Source organism: Colossoma macropomum, unplaced genomic scaffold (assembly GCF_904425465.1).
Source record: "Colossoma macropomum unplaced genomic scaffold, Colossoma_macropomum, whole genome shotgun sequence".
Classification (NCBI taxonomy): domain Eukaryota; kingdom Metazoa; phylum Chordata; class Actinopteri; order Characiformes; family Serrasalmidae; genus Colossoma; species Colossoma macropomum.
The window spans coordinates 14402021-14427951 of record NW_023494793.1 but is presented as its reverse complement, the minus strand read 5'-3'; the positions used below and the strand labels follow the sequence as shown (position 1 = coordinate 14427951).

Sequence of the window (25931 nt, the reverse complement as noted above, 5' to 3'; positions counted from 1 at the left end):
TCGCTGTCCAAAGAAAAACATGTACCCCATTTTTGTTCATTTTTATTTTTCTCCATCATTTCAACACGGCAACTGTCCTTTACATTGTGAAAATTGTGAAAATTTCATGATGATTGGACCAGTATGAATTCTCCAAAATCACTTGGAATAAAACCTCTTTACATTAACTTACAGAAAGTTAAGAAAGTTTGGCCCTTTTCTTTTTCTTTGGACAGTGACTACTGTGCTGGTTTTGCTGGTGACCAGCTATGCTGGTCTAAACTGTATTTTCTAACAGGGCATTTCTAATGTTTGTGCTATTTTATAAACCAGTCATAATTTATTTTTACATGACCATTTTCCAACCTCTCTGTATCCCTTTGATTTAAACAGACTATTTTTGTTACTGTGCCTTTAAGACTGATGCATGTAAATGATTGGCTGTCCTGTATTGTGCCTCATTCAAAACGCAACCTAGATTAAAACACTCCTTATAACTCGAGCATGAGTGGGCGGAGCTGAAGTGCTGCAGGCTGAATAGGTGGATATACATTGGTGTGATGGTTTGTATGACATCACAAAACAGTGAACTGAAAACAGGCTTTAACAGTGCTTATCTAATGCGTCAACCCACCACAATCAACACAACCTTCATATTATTCGTTATCCACTGTGTTGGCTAATTTGATTGTGTGGTGATTGTGGTGGTCACCCTTGCCAAGTTGGTCCATTTGGCATCTCAGATGCTGGCTGAAAGTTGCTAATATCACTCCATAAAATAAGACCTTAAATAAAATAAGGTGCTAAATAAGATACCACTGAGTAGGGAGACCACCACGGTCACCCCAACGGCAATGTTCTTATTAATGCAAAGATTTTAATAAATTATTTCATTTTTCAAAGCAATACCTACAGGACCACCACAGAGCACTGCAGTGATACTAGCGTGGAGTGCAGCTGGATTTTTTTTTTTTATACACTGTGTCCACTCACTGTCCACTCTATTAGATGCATCTACCTTTGGACCAACCACATTGTGTATGATGTAAAGTCAGAGACAGTAGCTCTTCTGTTGCCATTCAGTTTGTGTTGGTCATCCTCTAGTCCTTCATCAGTGGTCACAGGACGCTGCCCACAGGACGCTGTTGGCTGGATGTTTTTGGTTGGTGGACTATTCTCAGTCCAGCAGTGACACTGAGGTGTTTAAAAACTCCAGCAGCACTGCTGTGTCTGATCCACTCAGACAAGCGCAACACACACTAACACACCACCACCACGTCAGTGTTACTGCAGTGCTGAGAATGATCCACCACCCAAATAATATCTGCTCTGTGAGGGTCCTGTCGGGGTCCTCACAATTGATGAATGGGGTAACAGATCATGCAGAGAAACAGATGGACTACAGTCTGTAACTGTAGAACTACAAAGGGCACCTACAGGAGAGTTGCTCTCAGTTTTTCCAAGAAATCTGCAGGGATAGTTTTCCACACCTCAAAGTTCAGCCTTAGAAGTTTTCTGCTTCTCACAATCCAAATAATCCCAAACACATTCAGTGATGTTGAGGTCTGGACTCATTAGTGGTCAGTCCATTGTTCTGAGAACACCAGCAGCTTCTTTAATTTAATTTCCTTTTCTCATTTAGAGCTTCTTGACAGCTACACGTCCTTTCACACTCATAGCGCTGAGTTGTCTCCTCACAGTGGAGGGATGGACAGAAACACCTGAGGATTTTTTCAGATGTGAAGCAAGAGTGGAGCTTGATTTTCTCCTCTCTCTCAAAGATGAAAGCTCGATGGTGTCAGCTTTGGGGGTCTTTTTTGAATTCCAGTTTTGGAAACTCCTTTTTCATTCAAGCAGAATATCTTTTGTCTTTTATCTAATCTCCTCAGAAATATCTCAGGTGTACCTAATAAAGTGGTCAGGGAGTGTCTGTATTCACTTCCACACACACGCTTGCAAACTCCACAGAGGATTCTGCTCTGCATTGAGTGAAAACAACAGGGACTGCACTGAGGGTCATTGGCTGTGTTTTTAAAAGCATTTAGCCCTCTGGCAATTACTTAGGGCTTAATGTACAGTGTCAAAACAACCGTATTGATCCCCTGATTGATCAGTACACTCATTCTTTTTTCTCCCTCCTCTCCATGTCCTACATATCTTGTATATTGTGTGCAGTGATTTATATAAAGCAATTATACTACATGCTGTAGTTTTCATTTTCAGCAGCCCATTACTGTTATTACCCATTACTACATATCAGAGATGCACCAGTACAGCTTTTTCACAACTCATGGATTCTAAGAATACAGATACTGAATTGAAGATGGCTAATAGTCAGCCTATCTTTCATTAATGATAAGGATATATAAGCCATGCATGTGAACGTCAGGAGTGTAACAATCTTATCATACCTTATTTTATTGTTCAATACCCTCTCAATTCAATAAGCACAAGCATTAAACAGTACATTTAAAGACTGGGGCAAATTAGGTACAGTTTATTTCTAATAATGTTGCATGAAATATGAACAAAAGTAAGCCCAGTTTGAGAGAAACCCTTCTGAAAAAAACGCTTGCCTCCTCAAAATCGAGAACAAGGGGGAAACTGCCCTTGCAAGCGTATATTAGCTGGGGCTAACATATCACTGTGTGGATAGTGCATTATTCAGAAATACTGTACTTTTATAGATGTTAAATGTTCTAATAAACTTAAAATTAGTTCATTAATATGTCAACATAAGCATGATTTTCAGGCACTCCTCATTTTTGCTGTATCAAAATGTTTATCCAATCAAGACGCTCTTATATCAAATGTTTGTCCGAACCCAAACTGAGTCCAAAAATGACCAGAGCCCGATATAATTCTGTCTGGAACTGACCATCATCACCCAAAGTACTGAATAAAACCTGATAAGATGGCGCTGCCTAAATTATCGCATAGCGACAATAATAGCCATCATTAAGTCATGAATAAAAGTAATCTATAAAATGAGGTGATATACAAAATTCCATTTTAATGAATGTATTTATCAAGCAATGCTTTAGAACAACATTCCAAATGTTTTTGGCGTGGGCTTTGTGGACCTCGGTGCTAAATTCTTGAGTGGGTGACTCCAGCACGCTGTGGGAACTGTAACATGAAATTTGAACACAACCCGAGTGAACAGGTTCTTAAGAATTGACGCCCCATCCTGATCAAACCTGACAGAACTGGACCAAACCCGACGTAAGCAGTTGAGTCCCGTCAGATTCAGGCAAATGTTTCAAGCTCTAGTGGACGTTACTTCAGTGTCTTTCACTCCACATCATCTGCTTTGACATGCTTTCAGTCAATAGCACGTAAAGAACAAAGCTGTAAATCAAGCTGTTATGTGGCCTTAAGTCAATAAGCCTGACCATGTAATTTAGGCCTACTGTACGTAATCGTATTGACTGCTCTATAAACGCGGAGCCGTAAACAATTCACTGTGACTTACACAATACACACACGTACACACAAGCTAACATGGTAAGACATGACACTTTTATTAAATACAATGTATCACAAGTGCCCCAACGTCATTGAGAGCATCTGATCATATGGATACACGTACTGTAACACTGATGTCATTGTTCTGTGTCAACAGGGTTTTTGCTTGAGTGTGTAACCGCGTATAATATAAAGAGACCTGCTAAAATAAGAGACATTTAGTTCTCTCCACACATATGTACTGTTAGGAACTCCTCTTTTACATCCTTAACCACTGTCTCGTCCATCAAGCATTGTTTTCCATGAGGCCTGGACAGGTGAAGGCAATATGGCAGCAGTTTCCTCTAATCTGCTGTCGTCTATCCAGCCTGCCGCTTCAACAACGCTAATGATGAGGCATTCAGAAGATACGTCCTCGGGGCTGGAGAGTACAAGGCCCACAGCTTGCTGCCAGATGGCCTGAGTATGGACAGTGGAGTAGCTTTTAGACACTTAGAGGAGAAAGACTAGAGGAGAATGGCCTAAAAGATCCAGGTGGTTGGTTGATATGTACTCACAGTTTTCTGTTCCAATATAGAAGAGAAATATTGAGTTTAACATAAGGCAAGCTTAACTGTCATTCCTTTATCTTCATACATTACCTGCTTCAAAGGCCTTTTCACTCAGGACATGCCCTGTTCCGGCATGCCTGCAGGAAAAGACTGACCGGAAATGCTAACATGGCTAAAAACTTTTGAACCAAAAAACCAATAATTGACGTTTTTCTGGCCAAATGTTTGACCAAAATCGGCACCAGTTTTATAGCCATATGCATTTTTGGTCAACTGAATGAAAACCGATATTCAACAGTTAGCATTACATAAATGAGGTCATGCTAACGACCCTACTGGAAGTCATTCATTGTTAGCATGGTTAACATTTTTGGTCAAACTTTCAAGTTCACTTCCAGTTTTCGCCCGTACCGTCCACCACGGGAACCCAGTTCATACATTCACTCTGATCAATACACAAAATAATTTATAGACAGAAACCTCAACAAAATACAAAAGTGCATCCAGTTATGGTGGAATTCCACAGATTTGTACTAAATTTCTATATAAGAGATGTCATTTAGAGTGGTTTGATGGGAAATGGTTCACTGTTGAGGAAGTTACGATTCGGGTTCTTTGCAGTGGTGGTGATAGGAACCAGGAGTCACAACATCTACAACGCAAATATAGCCACTTTTTTTTTAAAACAAGTCGACCTACACGTGTCTCCTGAGTTTTCATTCGTAATGCTAATGTTAAAATAGTAATAAATCTGAAAAAAATGTTTTCTTTTGGTACTATTTTGCCTTCTAACGCCCTGCATGTACCTCCATGCCATGAATGTTTTTTTTAAAAAATACTGTTTAAGCCAAACTCTTCATATTCATAACTAATAACTTTCTGTGACGGATTGTCTTTAGCATTAAACTCTTCAGATGTCTGGTTCCTATCACCATCTCCACATCAAATCACTCTGAATGACTGTTAAGTTAAATCAGCAGAATTCCTCCTTAAATAAATAAATAAATACATAAATAAAGGGAACAAAAACAGCTCAAACATAAAAACAACTGACTAAAGCTAATTTTACACAACTTTACAAGTCTTTAGTGACTTACACCACAGTCTGACTACAACTGTGTTCATGTGTAGGTGCGCACATTTATATCAACTGACTCAGATAACTAAGCAGGGAAAAATGCGGAAAAAGAGAATTTATGTGTCTCAAGTCTCAAGAGTTCTTTGTTACTTCATGTGGTTATTGTTGTTATTAAAAAGTGCATTGCCGAAGGGAGAGTTTGTGGATACAATAAATAAAACTGTTAAACGGGCTGTGTTTTGGAAAATCATTTCAGACTCCCATTTTCCATCGTTTTTCTTCATTTTGTCCCTTTTTTCTCTCCTCTGCATTCCATGTGGGTCTTTGGGGAATAGGTGCTAATAGCAGACATTAGTACTGTAATGAAATATATATTACACCATAACAGCTGCGTAACCCCTGGCTTGAGCACTACATCACTGCCTCAACTGAATGGTAAATCAGAAGAGAGAGAGAGAGAGAGAGAGAGAGAGAGAGAGAGAGAGAGATAGAGGGAGAGAGGGAGAGAAGCAGGCCATAATTTAGCCTACCCCATCATAATCAGCCACTCAGGGTAATTGGGCTCCTGTCCTAAATGCGCACTAACAGTATTGAAACATGGGCATGGCCTCGTCTCAAATGACTCAATATCCCCTTCAGTAGTGCGCTATTAGGAACACGGCTGCCTTGAAGGCTCCTGGTGCTGTAGTGAGCAGGCTTGCCATTTGCCACATGACATTTGGTCAACAGCTAATGCGTACAGTTCCATTAAAGTCTCTAAAATGTGAAACCCTATTCGTCCCATTCTTTCCCTCAGAAGTCTGCGTATGTGGCCGTATATCACCATGCTATGGTTGCACTCTTTGTTTTTATGTATGAGCATGGGCAGAAAGGGAAAAGGCAGGATGAGATGGAGGAATAAAGGACTGCACTCCTCCATCGCTCACAGTTATGGTACATATTATACAGTTACTTTATTTTTCCAGTTCCGGAGGATGGACAGTGCTGTTCCTGAAGTCCTGGAAAAACTATGCGCGTCGAGACCAGACAATATTTACAGCGACACTGCGACTGCACAGCGAGTATCCGTTCCGTCCAAGTGGAGAAGTGATCTGATAGCGCGAAAAAAAAAAAACTCCATAAATGTCATTTTTCAGTGTCGTATTTCACTTCCTGCTCCTAATACTGATAAATGAGGCTCCTGCTGCCTAGCACGCTACACATTTAGAATGACAGGAGCAGGACAGGAGTGAAGGGGGGAACAGGAGAGAAGAAGAGAGGGACAGGGGTAACAGAGGCAGTTTTGGGATCCACACACACACAGACACACACATACAGGCACACTGCCTCTCTCTCAGCCCAGGATGTCCAGGTAGACGGGCGAGGCCTTGGCCAGGTTGAGCAGCAGGTTGTGGATCTCTTTGATGTTGAGGCGAGTGTGAGGCTCTCGCTGCCAGCAGCCCAGCATCAGGTCATACACCTCCTTGGGGCAGGTACGCGGCCGCTGCAGTACACGACCCTGAGTGATACACTCAATCACCTGCGGGTGGCGAAAGAGCATGTGGTCAGAAGCAGTCGCAAGAAAGAGATATGATGGACAGTTACATGATTGGTGCTAAAATGTTCTAGCAAGGGCTGGTTGATGCTAAAAATGTCCTTTTTTTCCTTATCATTTAGCATTCAGAACAAAGCCTTGTATCTGTTGCCCTTCAAATTGTGTTAACATTTCATATTATTAAATGTATTATATTAAATCATATTATTTCATACATTACATGAAGCAATAAAATGCTTTAGAATTACTTGGAAAAAAACTTACATCACATTAACTTCTAATCAAATTTAAAGCTACTCTATGTTTGTATTTGGAGACCTCTCTGGTGGAAATGTGTAACTGCGCACAACATGCAGAAGAACATATTGTAACACGAGTTGTGCTTCAGGCCACATCATACGACTCTTTCCCCCCAGCGGATGAATCTGTTGACTGCAAGCATGTTGAAAGAGTATTCGAAGAGAACTCAGTCAAAGCTTGGTGAAGGACGTGTCTTCCGAGGATGTGAATGAATTATCTACAACTGTCATCACATCTCCATCAGTATAATGTTGATTTAGCAATTGAGACCGAAACTTGGTGCCAGACCTTCTTTTTGAGTCTGTGCATGTGATAATAATATGTAAAGTCGTATGATGCGGCTTGAAAAACTCCGGCATCTCTTCCGACTTTTAAATTACTATTTTAGGGTTTAAAGGGTGACTTGCAGCAATACATGCACCATATTTCAGTGTGCTTTTTTCCTTCTGACTCAGTAATGCTACTTCTTTCAATCAAGTTTACATAGTGCAGCTTTAAGAACATTTTTTCCCTTCTCCTGAAAAGTGACCATTTTGGACATAGGAGGTTTTGACATGATAATGGTGATATGGTATTACTAGCAGGTTCTAATGCTCAATTTTAAGTCTGAGTAGTATTTTGGACTCTGACGAAAAAGGCTAATTCTGATGTATTATCCAAAAATAACTAGCTAGTTATGACAAAGATCACTCATGTCTAGTTCCAGAACTTTCTAATTGGATTCAGATTGCATGAGTCACTGCAGAACCCAGTATGAACCACCCCTATTTAAATATATCACCACAATAGAGATGAACAAGTGAATCTGAACCAAAAACACTCTCATGGTTAGAAAAACAAAATTCTAAATCGAACCTTCAGCAAGAGAATGAGATTTTATAACATTTTTATGATTATTTATAACATTTTATAACATTTTTATTAATATCATCTATACATTTTTATTATGAAGTGGTAACGTTTATGTGAAGAGAACTATCAACAAATAAAAAAATAAAAGAGGCAGTTAACAGAACTAAAATTGCAAGTAATGATGCATAGCTCTCTTCCTAATATAATTAATTATTTATAATTTATGCTTTTACAATATAGTATTTAAGACTGTGAATATGTGCAAAAATTGAGAAGAGACCATCATATCAGTCAGTCAACTAAAAAAAATGGAATCTAAAATTATAAACATATAATTATTTCAAGCAATATTATGGAATAACAGAATTACTAGATCTTTAAAATCTGTACTGTTATCAGCACAAAATTTCGGTCAGGCCCTAAAACTAATCCTAATGGGAATGTTCTTCTCTGTGCAGCACATAACACAGCACTCTGTACGGTACAGCACAGATAACGAATTATGAACAATCCACTCAACAGAGTGCTAATGCCTGTAGAGTTAGTGTGAGTGTGTGTGTGTGTGTGTGTGTGTGTGTGTGTATACCTCATTGTTGGAGAGCTGATACCAGGGCTGTTTCCCGTAGGTGAATATTTCCCAGAGCACCACTCCCAGACTCCAGACATCGCTCTCGGTGGTGAACTTCCTGTACATGATGCTTTCTGGAGGCATCCAACGGATCGGCAACATAGTGTGACCGCCCACCTTTAAAAGGCAAATTCAGAAGATCGAACGTCAAAAATACAGAATACACTTGCTGAATAAATTAACAAAGTCAAAACAAAAACAAATACTGTACTTCAGGATCAGAGTTTTCCTTGAGACATTTTAACACTGTTTCTGTTTCTGCTGGACAAACGTTTAAAGTGCCAGAAATATATTAAATGTTTCACATAAGTTTTTAAGATCAAATACCAGTGTTCAGCAGCTAAAAGGAATCCTGTTCAGGATATTCACGTACTTCCAAAATGTGCCAACCAACAAAAGCATTTTGCAAAGACCTTTTCTTGTTTTGGCTTTTGCAGTAGGATTAACTGTCTGTAGTCTAAAAACGTGGATCTGAAGTGGTAAACTGACCACTGAGAAAAGTAGACTGTACATATTCTTTTTCAGAAAACATCATTTTCATACAAGATGAACTTTATAATGTTTTTCCTCACCATTCTGGAACTTTAGTAGAGCTGGAACAGCCTATACAATGCACAATGAAGTCCAAATAATCATTAAGGCCTTTGTTTTGAAGTCATTTCCAACATTTTCTCTTTGTATTTATCAACAAAAACATTGCAGAAACGGGTAAGACTTTGAAGATAAAATTCCATTGTATTTACAAAGCTGGAGCTGAAGTAATACAGCAACTTTCTGAACGTTGTTGGCTCCAGGGGAATTGGACTGACCTAAGCTTCAACCCCAAAAAAACCATCGCTTCATTTATTAGCTTTTCCATAATGCGTTTGCACTGAAATATTAATTACGTATTTGTAGTGCAGTATGTGGATTAGCCTCATATTAATTGTTTTAACATACTGGACTCATCAAATATTAAGGGCCAAAGCTTTTAGGCTTCTTCATCAGTCCCACAGAGCCTAGACACTTTACTGAGTGGGAGAATCTCCAAAAAAGCAGTCTATCAGACCACTACTATGAACCTTAGTGTCTCCCTGTCTGACACACTCATACACTCATAAAGATACCTGCCAAGGCTTTTACTGTTGTGGACTGAGGTTATAGACCTGTGGGTTGGAATGGAGGTTTTGTAGGGCACTTCTCTATAAAGGTCAGCTGACCATACAGCAACTGACCAATTTATTACAAAAGCCGACTTGTCAACCACTCTTTACCCCACTGGCCAGTTTTTGACCACATGTCCACTGTTGACCAGATATTGTTTTAGGCAGAGAACCAAAAACTGACCACTGAGAACGACTTAGACTGGCTTAACACAGCAAAACTTTCATGCACCTTTAGCTACTTGACACATAAAACTAAATTCCACTTGAGTTGCATAATATAAAGCCTCCTGCAACTCACTTGCAACTCATTTGAGACTCAATCATCTCAACTTCTTGAAGCAAGTTTCCATGAAACAGCCAATAATAACAGTGCAGATGACTTTATGTAGACAGAGCTGTACGGTGTATTATAAATATAAGCTGTTGGCTAATAGTGGAGTGTTTGTCAAATTGCATGGAAACTGCATTGCACAAAACTAGTTGCATGAAAGTGTCACCATGTAAAACCAGTCATAAACTGTACATAAACGGAAAAGCTGCAGTATCTTTATAGGTATAATGATGCACATATTTTTATAGGTTTGATTTTATTACACTTTTTGATACTGAGGTCAAGATTCGATGACATTTTCAACCTTCAATATCAATAATTTATTTCTATTTTTCGACACTATGTTAAAATCTTTACCCCCTTACCAGCTGTACACCAGCAAGGTGGAGCTTCTAGTTATTTATTAGGGGTTTCTAATAAAGAGGCCATTGAATGTATAATTCATGCAGTCAGAAACGCTTAAGCTGGTAATAGCGAATGATGACTAGTTGGGACCGGTGTGCATTATGCAAATGAGTTCTTGCTAACCATCTCCATTAGCTTCTGTTTATAACTAGCCATGTTAGCCTTTATGAGTGATGTGCACTGTAACTCCCTCAATGTAATAAAATGACTTCCTCTTCTATATTTATAACAGATGGAGTACAGTTTTTAACTATTACACTATAAGGTAAGGGTTTCTAACAAGGTACGTTTATTTGTGAACCAAGTGAAGTACATGATTCATCAAATGAACACTGCCTCTTCCATTTGTCCTGGCTGGGACAGCTATCAGCTAACATGGCGACTATGCAGACTCAGCATGTGTCCTCCAGCATCCATGCCCTGCATTTACAAATCCATTGCTCAGCTTTTAAAGCTTCATGAGGTTTATGAAGTTTGATAACCACCATGCTGAATGGCTGCTGCATGGCAGCCCAGGCTTTATGCTCGTAATTCTCAGTAATGTCAGTAACAAGAGCTTATAGAGATTCATGGTGTCAGTGGTGTTTTATAAAGGTTTATAAACTCACAGAAATCTATGAAGTTTCATAAGGTCAGCAACAGTGATCTACAAGGCTCCATAAAAATGTCATTCAGCGCCAGATTCCAGCATTACACAACCAGCTTTCACAACCAGGCTCCGCCCCTCGGCCGCTGGCTTTTCACAGCAGCTGTTTCTATGGAAACTGATGTTCTATAGGGCTAATCAATTCTGCGCCTGAGGCTGTAACACACGCGCACACGCACGCACACACACACACACACACACACACACACATACACACACTTCTGACTTGCATTACAATCACAAAAGGGGCCGGGTTCGGCTCTTGACTCATGAGCTGGAGAGCGTGATCACGTGATCGGCCCCTAGAAATGCCTGAACTTCAGTAAACTTACTGGCAAGGCATCACTACTGCTGCTTTAAAGGGCCCCATACTCTACATTTACTTTTTGAAATTTTGTCTCTGAATTGCACTCGTTATTTGTGTGGCTTCATATATCACATTTTTGGGCAGTTTTCCTTTCTTTATACACTGTTTTTGTTACTGTGCTTTTAAGTATGTTAATATGTTAATGACCCCTGTTCTGATTGGCTGCCCTGTGTTGCACGACATTCAAAAAGTGGTCCGGGCTAGAATGTACCGGACAAACTGTTAAGGTTGGACTGAATTCTCAGAGATGTTAAACTTCAGCCTCTCTCTTCAAATCCTGGAAGACTGCGATGGTGGATTTGCCTCCTGACAGCCTGGAAGAGCACAACATTTAAATGTTTTCTCCTTTTCTTCCAGTCCAATAACTCTACTACAGATTGTGCGTAGTAACAACACTCTACATCGCTTCGACATGAATGGGCAGGGCTAAACTGAAGCAGGCTGAATGGACAGTCACAACGTGTTCATGGTTGAGGCTTCACACCCATTTCTACTACAGAAAAAAAATACAGCCATTCAGTAGGTCATAATAATAAGAACGTATCCCATAATTATGACTTCATATCTTATAACTGTTATTCAGTATCACATAATTATGGCTTCCTCTCTGAATTATGAGATCCTGTCTTATAATTATGACTTATCGTAATAGTGACTTTGTATCTCATAATACTGACTTACTATGTTATAATTCTGACTTACAATGCCATATTTGTGACTTAGTATCTCGTAATTCTGACTTAACATTTCATAATAACTTACTGTCATAATTATGAGTTGCTATCTCAAAATTACAACTTAGTATCTCAGTTATGACTTAATAACTCATTATGACAATTTAATCATTATTATGAGATATTAAGTCATAATTAAGAGAAACGTTCTCAAATGTTCTAAACCATTAATGTGAGATACTAAGTCATATCCATGAGACAGTAAGTCATAACTATGAAAAACTTCCTCACTATTATGACATCCTATATGACCTTCTTTTCAAGTGGTGTAAACAAGCTACCATAGCATGGATAGACTGCATGAATGGTATGTTTTGAAACTTTAACAATGTTTACATTAAAAAAACACACACTTGGGTTTGGGTTTCGAAGATAAAGATCTTTTTAAATGACACTGGATATTAAGGTGGATCCACTGAGGGGGAGAATTACAATGAACGCAACATCTCAAGTGTAAAATAACAGAACACCCATAATGGGTCTGTTTCTTTCTTTCTTTCCATCCCTATCCTTCTTCATTCCTCCCTTTTTCCATCTCTCCTTACTTTCCTTTTACTGTCTCTTCCCTTTCTAGTGCCTCTACTCCTCTACACCCCCCTGACTCCCCCCCCCTCCAGCTGTCTCTGTACTCTAGATGGCGGATGGGGAGGTGAATGCTAATCACAGTTCTTTAATGACTTTTTCAGTTTCTGTCTGTCGGCGCCGGCGCTCTTGTCCTTTTCCTTCTCCGTCACCATGGAAACCCCCCCCTTTCCTGTTCCCATGTCCACCCCTCTACGCCCCCCCTCCCCTTTAATCTGAGAGAGACTTACTGACGGTGAATGTGGGGCCACACACACACTCATGCTCATGCTCACGCACATAAACACTGCTGACATCACAGAGGGGACTGGGTACAGTCAGGACGCTTTCTCCAGAGCTGCTCAATAAGTGCGGGGAATAGAATATGGAGGGCATATTGATCCTCACTTATTTTCAGTGCGTCTGGATCTTATGTTCCAGCGCTCGTTCTCTGAGTAAAGCCTATAGATTCTGTGGTTTCCTCCTGTGTGCTCATAATCTGCAGACATGAACTCAGTGAGGTCTAAGAATCAACAGGCTAAAATGCTTAGGTTTCGCATGTTCTTCACCATGACCTCTGCTTTGATTTCTAACACAGAAGCCTTCCATCACCTGTTAAGGGTCAAGGCCAGTGGTTCACAACCGTTCTCCTGCATATTTCAGTGTTTTCCCTACTTCGACACGCTTGATACAACAAGATTATTAACACTGCACTACATAATTTCTGGGGATTTGGAGACTCTCTGGTGGAAATTTGTAATTGCACCCAATGTGCAACTTCAGACCCCTTCCCCAAGTGGATGAATTTGATTATTGCGTTATTATTAAGTGCGTTAATAGAGGGATGTCCTTGAAGGATGTCTCTGCTGAGGACGTAATTGAGTTATCTACTATTGCCATCATATCTTCATGAGAATAATGTTGATTTTGCGTTCTCCTGAATGAGTAATACTACTTCTTCCAGTTTTACAAGCCAAAACACAATTTGGGTGCCATTTAGCCCTTGTAACTCTTAAAAACTAAACTTTATTTTTAACATTTCAATGTCATGAGAAAGACTATTTGAAGTGTGAGATGACAAAATAATAAGGTGTTTGAAATGATAATATTTCAAGGTAAACTGTAGTTATAATGGTAGGGGACATATTTGTGAATTTAGAATCAATGGGATACACTCGGGTACTCCAGATCCGTACAGGAAAACATTACAATAGACTATTTAGTACATGACAAGTTAGTATGATGTCACTTAACTATCGTATTTTTGGTATCATTGTTAAACTATCACTACAAAAGCCAAAAACCTGACAGTTGGAGTTTGGTAGAGTTTGCATGGGAGGCATTTAGGAATAACAAAGTCTTATTCAGTGGAAGATGAGTTAGAACAGTGAATCAGGTAGAAAACTGCACAGAAGAAATGACAAATAAAAGCACAGATGACGGCTATGTAGGCCCTCATTCATTATATACTGCATTATTTTTAGACTCTATAGCCACTTGCTATTTATCTGTAGTGCAGTGGAGAATATCAAGTGCACTCTTACACAGTGCACATAAATCACCACAATAGGTAGTGCACAAACAAGTGGATGCAAGGGTTGGGTAAAAACAGGATGCATGTAACAGCGTTACATAACCAGGATACAAAAAAGTAACTGTATTCAGTAAAAGTTGCAGTAAAAAAAGACAGTAATCAGATTACAGGTACATTATAAAAACAGAGTGATTACTAGCAGATTTACTTTCAACTTTTACGTACATAACTTTTGTTGAAATGTGCCGTTTCAAATCATTCAGATCAAAAGTAGAATTTAAGAGTTTTAAGGATGGGTTGCTGCCATGAGAGATTTCTGAAGGATCCCCCCAACAGCAGCAGTTCACTGTGTTTTATTCAGCCAATCTATAGAATTTTTAGTAAGTATTTTATATTTAGTGGTAGAACTGATATCTGCAGTGTTTTCTTGAAGACATCTGAATCAGTCATTTCTGCTGGTTTCCATATGGCCAAATTCTACAGCAGCAAACTGATCTGATCTGGACATCAGCTCTTTTATTCTTGTTGTTGATCTGTGAAATTCTACAGATTGACCTGCTGTAAATCAAACTTGTGAGAACAATATGTGGCCAGATGTTAATGCCAAGGTGAGCCAACCTCAACTAACAGTTCTGAAATGCATAAAGAAAGCACAGTCCCGTCAGCAGTAAAGTTGGTTTCATTTTAGTTGTATGAGTTCTTTCTTCAATAGTTTTAGAATGACTGGTGCATATGTATATGTGTAAATTGTGAATATTTGTGTCTGAGACACTTAAACTTTATTTTTCATGTAAAATTAAATTCATTGGACACACAGATCTCTGTGGGTTGCTGAAAGCGCTGGGAGCTGAGGGAGTGTCTACGCAACAGAGAACACAACCAACTTCTATAACTGAACTTTGGAGGTGTGAAAAGTTTAGGTTAGTTTAATTTAATTGTTGGGGCTTTTGTGTACTTTACTGCTAAATTTGAATTCTGCTTTTTTTCCTGATGAACAGCTTGAAAGATGGTCTTGTAACAGTACTGTATATAATAATACACACACACCAACATTTTCTAAGACGCCTATCTTACTGAGTTGTGGGGTGGGCTGGAGCCTATCCCAGCGCTTATTGGGCAGAAGGCTGTATATAATAATGTAATTCATAAATTATTTGGTGAGTCACTTGACAAACATAACCTTTAAATGTGGCTCCGGACATATAAATGACGAAAAAATTAATCAATAAATAAAAATAGACAATCTAAGAAGTAAAAATCTCCTTGATTTGCAAATGAATTATGAGGACAATAAAAATGGTTGCTGTAGTTGTTTACGATGTTATAGTGTGCTAATTCTGTTGCTGTTATTATTATCTCTACTTCTGATATTTCTATATTTAAATAGCCACAAACTGTCAGACTGTAAAAGATTTCTTGCTTTAAAACAATGAATCTGTATTAAACTGACCTGATTACAGGACCACTTTATGCACAAGGAGAGAGAGAGAGAGAGAGAGAGAGGGAGAGAGGGAGGGAGAGAGAGGGAGGGAGAGAGAGGGAGAGAGAGACAGGAAGTAACACAGGGAGATGTGAGAAGCCCTCACCCGGTAATAATCTGTACTGTAGACGTCGCGCGACATGCCAAAGTCTCCAATCTTCACCAGCAGGTTCTCGCCCACCAGGCAGTTCCTCGTGGCCAGATCTCTGTGCACGAAGTGCTGCGAGGCCAGATAGACCATCCCTGCTGCGATCTGCTGAGCAATGTGCAGCATCTGAGACTGAGTCAGCTCGGCCTGCTGCTGCACCTGACCATCTGCCATCAACACAGCATCAGGACCATGAGCCCTGCAGGGACACAGAGAGAGAGAGAGAGAGATACAGAGATACACAGAGAGAGAGAGAGAGTCAGTAAAAGAGATATACACAGAGCGAATGACAGAGAAAGAGATACACAGAGAGATACAGAGATGCACAGAGAGAGAGAGAGAGAGAGAGAGAGACAAAGAAAGAGAGAGCAGGGAGCACAGACAAATAAAGAGTAGAAGTTGCATATAAGGCTAAATATTAAGTCTTGGTATAACACAGTTAGTAACACCTAGCTGCCCCCCACATGGCAGACAAGAGTTTGATCTCCCACCTGAGCAAGCACATCATGTTACACCACTAAGAGTTCTTGGGCAAAACACTACATTCACCTACCTCTGTAACATGACTAAATTATAAGCGTCTCTGGATGAGACTGATTGCCGAATGCATAAATATAATATGTATTTTTTGTAGGTAATAATGAGAAGCATTCTTCCTCCACGTTAAGAATCTGAACCTGACCGTAGCCAGACAAATATTTGGGAAATGATGTCCAAACCAGGATGAGTTCAAACAAATAATCCAGGCTCTAGCTGTAACTAAATATGCTCAAGTCAATAAAGCTTCAGTTGAACTGAATTCAATTGAATTGAGTCAGACACGCAAGACACCCACTGAGCAGCGTTTGTGCTGAGGGAAGTAGTGCTTACAGAACAAACGGAGGGGATGTGGGTGGTACAGTACTGAGACTCAGACATTTCTCATGTCTCCTGTGGATTTGGAACAGGTTTCGAAATGGTAACCGCACCCCTATCATTTAACAGATCACAGAAGGAAGAAGGACACAGAGGAAGGATGTGAGGAAGCACTGCTGGAAAACAGCTGCTATCACACACACGCACACACACACACACACACACACACACACACACACCTGAGGAACTTGTTGAGGTCTCCATGCTTCATGTACTCGAATACCATGATGAGGGGGTCACTCTCTACGCACACGCCGTAGAAGGTGACAATGTGCTCGTGCTGCAGGTTGGTCAACAGCTCGGCCTCACGATGGAAGTCTTTACGTGCATTCTCGCTGGCTTCCTTTAAGGTCTACATACACACACACACAGACACACACACACACAGACACACACACACACAAATTCATATTTACACATAAACACACATATCAGAGAGTGGTTAGTAGTTGGGGAAGTTTATACTTGAAGAAATCCTAACAGTGTTTGGATAATTGGACCAATTTCTTCTTACATTAGTCACAAACTCTTACCAACATGGTGAAAGTAATGAACTTTGGCCCAATCTCATTTCACCCCTCGCCCCTACCACTTAGCCCTACCCCTCCGTTTTGCGTGTTCACGTCTAGGGGAAGGGTGTCTCGATTTTTGTTGAGATAGAGGGGTGGGGCGAAGTGTTAGGGATACATTTTCAGAGGCACACTCCAAACAGAATGTTATGAGAAAAAAAGAAAATACGGCAAGATGGCTTTGCGAGCGACCAAAGAAACCCACAAATGTGAGAATTTTCTGCATTAAAAATTTGTGAGAACCATTGTCTTATCTTAGTTTAATGTCATTTCAATGTATTATGGCCCATTTCTTCATAACAAGCATCAAAAACCGCTTGTAGTATGCTGCTCCATTTAAGGTGGATCAGGAAAATTCAAGCAAGAAGCTGGTGAATAGCTGACTTCAGCTTCATATCACCGAAGAATTAGCGGTGGGCGATAATAAATAATTGTAGAATCCCCCTCTTTGAAAGGATTTGATGCCCTAAATGTAACTAAAGCCCAGCAGCGAGGTGGCTGAACTTTACCCTCCTCTACTATCATTGCAGACTGGCAGGGTCGCCTACAGAGCACCACTGGTTGCCTGTTAATGAAGTAATGTTCTCCTTTATTTGAGTGTTGTCACATTTCGTAGGAGAAGAGTTTCAACCACTACCCCTAATAACTCAGTTCCAAGGGACAGGGTGAGATAAGAAAACAAGGGGTAGGGGAAAAAATAAAAAATGGGATTTGACCTTTACCTCCATAATCTGATATCTCCCACAGGTTCAGCGCTGACCTCTGCCAGAAAATAAGAGCTTAATACAGAAAGAAAACAGGCTGCTGCAGGGCTGCTTACTGTGCCATGGCTCCCTTTGAATTATGGTTTAGGTTTTATTTTTTACACATTTGACAAATGTGGCTAATGATCAAGTCACAATCAGTCATATGCAAAAGTTTGAGTGCCCCTAGTTTGAGTGTTAAATTACATGTATTTTTGATTTTCTAGATGAAAATTACTTAACACATCCTCTACACACATTTTAATGCACAAGTACTATCTATTTGCTAACATATTGAGACATTCTAAGAAAAAAAACATAAAATGTAGCCTGTGCAAAAGTTTTACATTGCAAATTTTATGTTTCCCGAATATGTTAAACTCAAATAAAGAAATTGTACACTAAAATTAGCATAACAATCCCATAGATAAAGTTGTTCCCTGTTGGAGATGTGTTATTTTCAATTTGAAAAAAAAAAAAAAACATGTACTTTAACCAGGGGTGTTTAAACTGTCGCATACAGCTGTATATTTATTATTTTTGAGATAGTTTTAATATTTACCATGCAGTAACCAGCCTGTTTAAACCAACTTTTTTCCTAAATTATATGCAATTTGCCTCATGGTTCAAAATACTACTCAAACTTCAAACTGAGTGCTAGGAAATACCTATAAATATTAATCAACTGGGTAATTATCAATAAAAAATAAATTTACGTATGCACTTCTAGTCCTCACTCTCACAAATCACACACTTTTAGTAAGACTGTTTATTTTCAGTTTATTTAAATATGGCTAATTTTTCCTAAAACTGACATACTAAAGCTAACTGAAAAGATATAAACCATATCCTGTTCTCTAAAAAGCCAACAGAATGATCTTCATGTATTGTGGATGTAGTACCTTTACAGCCACAAGGATTTTCTCCTGGTCAGGTGAGAGGTTATAACATTCAGCTAGGAACACTTTCCCAAAGGCTCCTTCACCCAGCTCCCTCTTCAGGACGATGTTGTGCCTCTTAATGTGCTGGACAACTGAAAATACACACATACACGCTTCTTTAGGCTGGCTTTACACGATGAAAGTTGCACACAACTGTAGTTGCTTGAAACCTACAAGAAACTAAATTGCACTTGAGTTGCATAATGTAAAGTGTCCTGCAATTCACTTGAAACTCAGCTGCAATAGTTGTCTCAATTTTGTCAAACAAGTTCCATGAAACAGCCAATCAAAATACTACGATATGATACTAATGTATCATATTAATGTGATCATATCAAACAACATCATGTCAAACAACTGACTTGACAGGATCAACAGACAAGAAAACAAAATAGAAGATACTACATTGGATGGTTGAAAATAAGATTCTGATTGAATATACACAAGGTTGGTAGTTTCTCATTGTCAGTTACCTGAGCCATGACAACATACAAACAAGTCTACTGAAGCTAATGTTTCTGTAACGAGCTGGCTTAACTAGCCACTAGGTAACAACTGTTTAAATGGCTTCTTGTGCCACCGTTTTGTCTTCTTTAGTCTGCAGTTATTGTGATCCACATGTGGCCTTGTTAAAAAAGTTGAAAGTTGAGAGACATTTTACAAGAAACTATTTCACTTTTGAGGAAAAGTTTCCTGCCGGAGATGTGAGAAAAGCAGCTATAACTGAGCTAAAACTTAAAGTAGAGCAAAGTAAGTCTGTGTTTTCATTTATATTTTTTAGTCCATACTAGTAGCACATACTGAGACATTATTTACAGCCAAGATGGTAAAATGGGCATAAAATGCTGTGGCTCCCAAGGTGGTTTGATTTTGGTTAAAAGGACAAAATGGCTCTTCTTTACACTTTGGGTTGCTGACCACTGGTTTAACTAGTAGAGCAATCAAATGTGTTGCGTGTAACTTTCATTGTTTTTGAAGTGCTTTGTGTAACTGTAAAGCTGTGTGGAAATTATGTTGCATGCAACTCACAACATGCAATGAGTTGCATGAAAGTTTTACCATGTAAAGCCAGCCTTAAAGCTACATTTCCATTTTGACCGATGCTACTTGTAAAAGAAAAACTTGCACCTATTTTTTTGCAGTCCTTTTCAAAAGCAAAGTGAAGTGTTACAAATGTGCTATAATGTGCTTTTAAATGTGTAAAACAGGTTCTCTGCTTGGGATGAACAAAGATGCCTCACAGAGCTAAGTGAACTCAAACGTCCCCTAACAGAGTGAGGACAGTGTGGAGATAAGAGGAGATTAATCAGCCGTTTAGTGTGCTGTGCTAGCGAGAGAGAGAGAGAGAGAGAGAGGGAACGCAGCTCTCTGAGATTTATCTCTGATGTGATTAAGAAATGCTTTTGAAGAAAAACTAGCCAGTCAGCCGATTACATTAGCGAGGTCTAGATGATGAGGCTGCATCGATCTTCAGTAACTCACTGCACACCATAACCCAATATTAAAAGGAACCAGAGTGGGGAAGAAAGTACAGAGAGACGGAGAGGAGGAGGAGAATAAAGAGGGAGGTGAAATATGAGGGTGTAAAAAGGGAGCGTGTGTGTGTGCAGGCAGATGTGCATTACTCTGAGGATATTTTCAGATGGCTATCTATAGGCAGACACAAATAGCAGAACACACAGACATGCATCGGATTAAGAGGGACAGACAGACGGGCCTGGAGACAGACGGTGAGAACAGTGGGGCAGAAGGACGGCTCACAAGTACTGAAAGCTTATTCCAATACACAAATAGCTAAATTAAACTTTATATTCATCAGTTATTCAAATAAGACATGTTTACTGTAAAAATAGCACTATGATCAATTGTACATTAGTCTTTTTATATATAGGGTGTGACACAGAACTGCAGAGAATGTAGCAACACAGACATGAGATATTGTGTCTCAAGCTGACATCCACATCCATAAACCTGTAAATCTCTAAAATTCTAAAATAAGTAAATAACAGAAAGCAGTGATTCTGTTTGACTTGTGTTGAAAAAGAAACTGTACAACAACATTATATTTGATGTTTTACCTTAGGAACTTTATAACTTTTGTAAGCATTTGCTCATTCCAAATTTGATGCCTGCAACATGTTCCAAAAAACGTTAGGAGTAACTTGTTACATCACCTGTTACATCACCTTTCCTTTCAACAACATTTAATTACGTTTGAGGATTGAAGACAACAAGTGGTCCAGTTTTCTATTCTTCATTTTTCAAGTTTTCAGCTGCACATCTGGGCCTTCGTTGTCGCATTTTGCATTTGATAGTGTGGTTTGGTGTCGTCATGTTAACAAAGCACGAGCTCCACTGAAAAGGTCATTGTCTAGAACCCAAGTGTCAAACACAAGGCCCATGGGTCAATTTAAGCCTGTGGCACAATCCTGTTTGGCCTGCAAAATTATTTTCATTTTTTATTAATATTAGCCTATTTCAACACGAGCTGTACTACATTTCCCAGCAAGCACTCCACCTATTGGACAGCACCACAAAAATAAACAATAAAAAAAAGAACAGAAAAACCTACTGTACACTGGGGACATTCAAAGAGGTTTAACACTGATCTGCAACTAATGTAGTCTATTGTTTTATATAAAACAATTTGTTTTTATTTAAAATTATTTTTGAATTGTTCAAGTATTCAGTGCCTATTTTTTGCCATTGTAATTTTGGGATATTTTGAATAAACAATGGCCCGTTCAGGTCATGGCAAAATGTTAAGTAAAACTAAAAGGAAAACACAGCTGGACCATAGATTTGTTGTTTTTCAATATGGCCCTTTTAGTGGTTGAGTTTGACAAACCTGGTCTAGGAGCAGCATATGTAGCATATATATCCATATTAGTGCCTTAATAGATGTGTAAGTTGGCCATGCATTGGTACTAACACACCCACATACCATAACAGACCCTAGTTTTTTAACTTAATGTTGGTAACAATGGATGGTCCCTTATTCTTTGGCCTGGGGAACCTGACATCTGGTTCTATCAGTCAATTTCAGATGAGTTTGAGAATTGGGAGAAGTCAGCAGCATTTCTGGATATTGCTGGCTTCCACTATGCCGAAGTTGACATATGGCTTAAATAGTACAGGTTTAAGTTGCATTTGTGCATGCACCAACGTTTCTTTAAAATATTCCCAAGCCAATGTGGCGATATTCATTACAGACACATGGCTGTTTTCATACAGTGTTATTTGAGGGATGGAAGGTTACAGGCATACAGTTGTGGTTTTCAGCCTTGCCCTTTATGCACAAAGATTTCTCCCAGTTCCCTGAATCTTTTGATGATATTAAGCACCACAGAAAAATGTTGTTCTAAAATCGTTGGATTTTTTCCTGATGCATTTGGCAAAAGTGATGAGCCTCGACCTTACCTTGCTCATAAAGGACTAGGCCTTTACTGGATGCTCGTTTTATACCCAAATATAATTGCATCATCACCATATCCCAATGTTGCCAATCTTAAATTGATCCTGTCTCAACTTTTTTTTGGAATCTGTCACAGGCATCAATTTCATAATGAGTGTATATTTACAAAAAAACAATAAACTTAATAAGGTAAAACATTAAAGATCTTGTCTTTGTATTGTTTACAGGCCTAAGCAGACTTACAAATCACTGCTTTCTGTTTTATTGGTATAGTTTTTGGGAGTTTAGCTTTGTAAGTGGAGCTATATGTACAACTTTCAAAAACAAGACAAATGTACAGCGTAAAAAGTTAGAGTTGAGGGTAGAGATTTCATGCTGTAAGTCAATGCATAGTTTGTTAAATCACATGCGCTCATAACACAAAGATGAACCAGTAAACCTGAAGGGTCAGGTATGGATCATCTGCATAACAAGTAAATGTCAGACCTTTAATGTTCTTATTTTTGATTCATAACAATATAAAACATTAGTTTAGATACTTGAATACTGTTCTTTTAGTAGACAGCTGAACAGTAAATATAGATAAAACACTCATGTCTACTCACAGGTGTCTGATTTGAGCAGGCTGCTGGTGCTGCGGAAGTACTGGGGGTTCTCGATGACGGGGATTTTGGTCATACCAATGATGACGGTGTCTGTGTTCATGTCAGAGGACGAAGGCGTGTTGGAGCCATTCGACACGTGATGGAGAGGGCTAGCCGAGTCGTCATCGTTGCTAATGACCGACGATGGCCCTGAGGAGGAGAGTGAGTAAAGAACAAAGAGAAGATAAAGGTTTAAAGAGGCTCGTAAATTCCCTATAAAATTAAATGACTCGAGTTTCTTTGTCACGCTCTTATGATACAGCTGCTTACATTCTCTGAACTGAAGAGGACAGGCCCTAAGGGAGCTCTCCTGCTGCTTTATTTTTAGTGGATAAAGATACGCACGCTAGTCATCATGAATGCTAGTCATTATGAATGCTAGTCATCGAGAAGTCGTCTCTAATGACTTCATCTACACGGATCAGCCATAACATTAAAACCACCTCCTTGTTTCTACACTCATTGTCCATTTTATCAGCTCCACTTACTATATAGGTGCACTTTGCAGTTCTACAATTACAGACTGTAGTCCATCTGTTTCTCTGCATGCTTTGTTAGCCCCCTTTCACCCTGTTCTTCAACAGGACCCTCACAGAGCAGGTACTATTTGGGTGGTGGATCATTCTCAGCACTGCAGTAACACTGATGTGGTGGTGGTGTGTTAGTGTGTGTTGTGCTGGTATGAGTGGATCAGACACAGCAGTGCTGCTGGAGCTTTTAAACACCTCAGTATCACTGCTGGACTGAGAATAGTCCACCAACCAAAAATATCCAGCCAACAGCGTCCTGTGGGTTGTGACCTGTGACCACTGATGAAGGACTAGAGGATGACCAACACAAACTGTGCAACATGAGCTACTGTCTCTGACTTTACATCTACAAGGTGGACCAACAAGGTATGAGTGTCTACTGAAGTGGACAATGAGTGGACGCAGTGTTAAAAAACTCACTGCTGTATCTAAACCACTCGTACCAGCACGGCACACACTAACACACCACCACCACGTCAGTGTTACTGCAGTGCTGAGAATGATCCACCACCCAAATGGTACCTGCTCTGTGGTGGTCCTGTGGGGGTGGGGACCACTGAAGAGCAGGTTAAAAGGGGGCTAATATGCAATAAGTATAGAAACAGAGAGGTGGTCAGTGTATTTTCTAAGTCTGCTTCACAACAAAATGCTAACATTGCTAAAAAGCTTATGAGCTCATCTGCACAATGCTAGCTGGCTCATGCTAGCTTTCATTCACTGTTTGCAACATTATTACATATAATTTATTCAGTAACTCACACAGAACATCTTACCTGCAACGTTCTCATGTATAACATGCAAGTAACATGGTGGTCCACCAATTTTTTTCTGTCAGTTTTCTGGTAGGTTTTTAACATTAGCCATTAGCTTACCTCACATATGCTTATGCTATTTCTTCCTCACAGGAAGAGAGTGGGGTTTGTTGCCAGTGTTACTCTTGGCTTGCTCATTAAAAGTCTGCTAAAAAGTGCTACACAAATCAAGCGAACTGAACTGAATATTACAATGTGACTTAAGTTCCCATTCAGAAAAAGGAGGCTCGCTGAAGCGAAGGAGAGGCCAGTCTTGTATGTAGGACTTCCCTCTTTCTGTCCCAAGACAAACACATTGCTTGGCTGATAACATCTTGAAGAGCTAAAAGAGGGAGATCTTTCTTTCTTTCTTTCTTTTCTCTTCATCTCAGTGACCTAATGAACCTCCCTGGAATGGTCTTGTAATGTTTGCACATTGCCTAGCCCATCTGATAAATGTTCTCAGCACTGGTTCACAAACTAGCCGAACGGTAGCAGAAGCAGCAGAAGCGGCTCGTCCCACGTAACGGCACAGACATCTTTTGTAATCGCCTTTTGAAGTGCAGGAAAAACAGCGTACGAGCACAGTGGAAATGTGTCCAGAAATCCCACTCACAGTATCCTTTGTGTATTGTACTGGATGGAAGGGATGAATTATGGCAGTAGTCAGTCAGCGAGGCTAACTGGAGCACACTTGTCTGAAAGCTCACAGAGAGGATCGCCAGTGCTTTCAGTACTACAGCGTGGCAAACAATTCAATTATCCAGCTTTCAGTACATTCCGTTCTTTACTTCAACAAGCTAACAAACAACAAATTACACATGCTAATTTAACCCAGATGGGCAGAAATGCATCTGTTAGCATAACATACATAAGTTTTATTCAGTAGCATTTTACCACTGTTATATCAAAACCCATAGCTCTATTTTTCGACCATCTGGAAATGACAGACATTCAAATTGATGAGAACATGTCAGGATGAATGGACTTTGCTTAATTTTGGACCATTTCTATTGGCCCATTCATCATGTTGTTTTAACACAAGTCAAAAGGTAACTGGACTTTCCAAATTATGCAAAAAATTACATAAAATAAAACGTAAAAAATGGAGATAGGTTTTTTTTTTGCACACAATATACATATATTTGGATAATCCTACTGAATTGGTTCAAAGTCAGAACTGAAACTACATTTCAGACTTTAATGTTTAATGTTTTGAATGACCCTATCTTTAATTATGTTTATTTTATTAAAATAAATTATTAAACATTCCATTTTGTTACTAGCAAAATGATCATAACACTACTGAAACTTTATTGAATGTTTCAGTAGTGACTGTTTCAGTGGTGACAATTAGATAATTTTGAGCAGAGCCAGTACATGACTAGCAAACACAGCTTTAAATAGTTGTACACACATAAAATCTGATTATTTTCCATTAAAACACAAAAATTTACATAACTGCAAAAAAAAGATGTTTCAGTAGTGACAATTCTTAATGTTACACACTGACTTTCAGACTGTGGGACACATTTACTACAAAATAATGGGATCTAACTGCTCACTATGTGGCCGTGGGGGACAGGGATGCAGTCTCACTTCCTGGGTGTGGTTAATAAGACTAAAACTCTTCAGCAGTGAC

General features: G+C 39.3%; 1 protein-coding gene across 1 annotated transcript in view; it reads right to left on the bottom strand.

The window, feature by feature from the left end:
• Window positions 1-5011: 5011 nt before the first annotated feature.
• The window catches only part of ntrk2a (neurotrophic tyrosine kinase, receptor, type 2a), a 77548-nt gene continuing 56628 nt past the window's right edge, over window positions 5012-25931 (bottom strand). Inside the window, exons 13-19 of the mRNA XM_036578580.1 lie at window positions 22930-23118; window positions 18871-19001; window positions 16836-17008; window positions 15700-15940; window positions 8349-8507; window positions 6392-6595; window positions 5012-6167 (exon numbers count right to left, since the gene is read on the bottom strand). Coding sequence (XP_036434473.1) covers window positions 6410-6595; window positions 8349-8507; window positions 15700-15940; window positions 16836-17008; window positions 18871-19001; window positions 22930-23118 — 1079 coding nt within the window. The 3' untranslated portion in view covers window positions 5012-6167; window positions 6392-6409. The remainder of the gene's footprint in view (window positions 6168-6391; window positions 6596-8348; window positions 8508-15699; window positions 15941-16835; window positions 17009-18870; window positions 19002-22929; window positions 23119-25931) is intronic.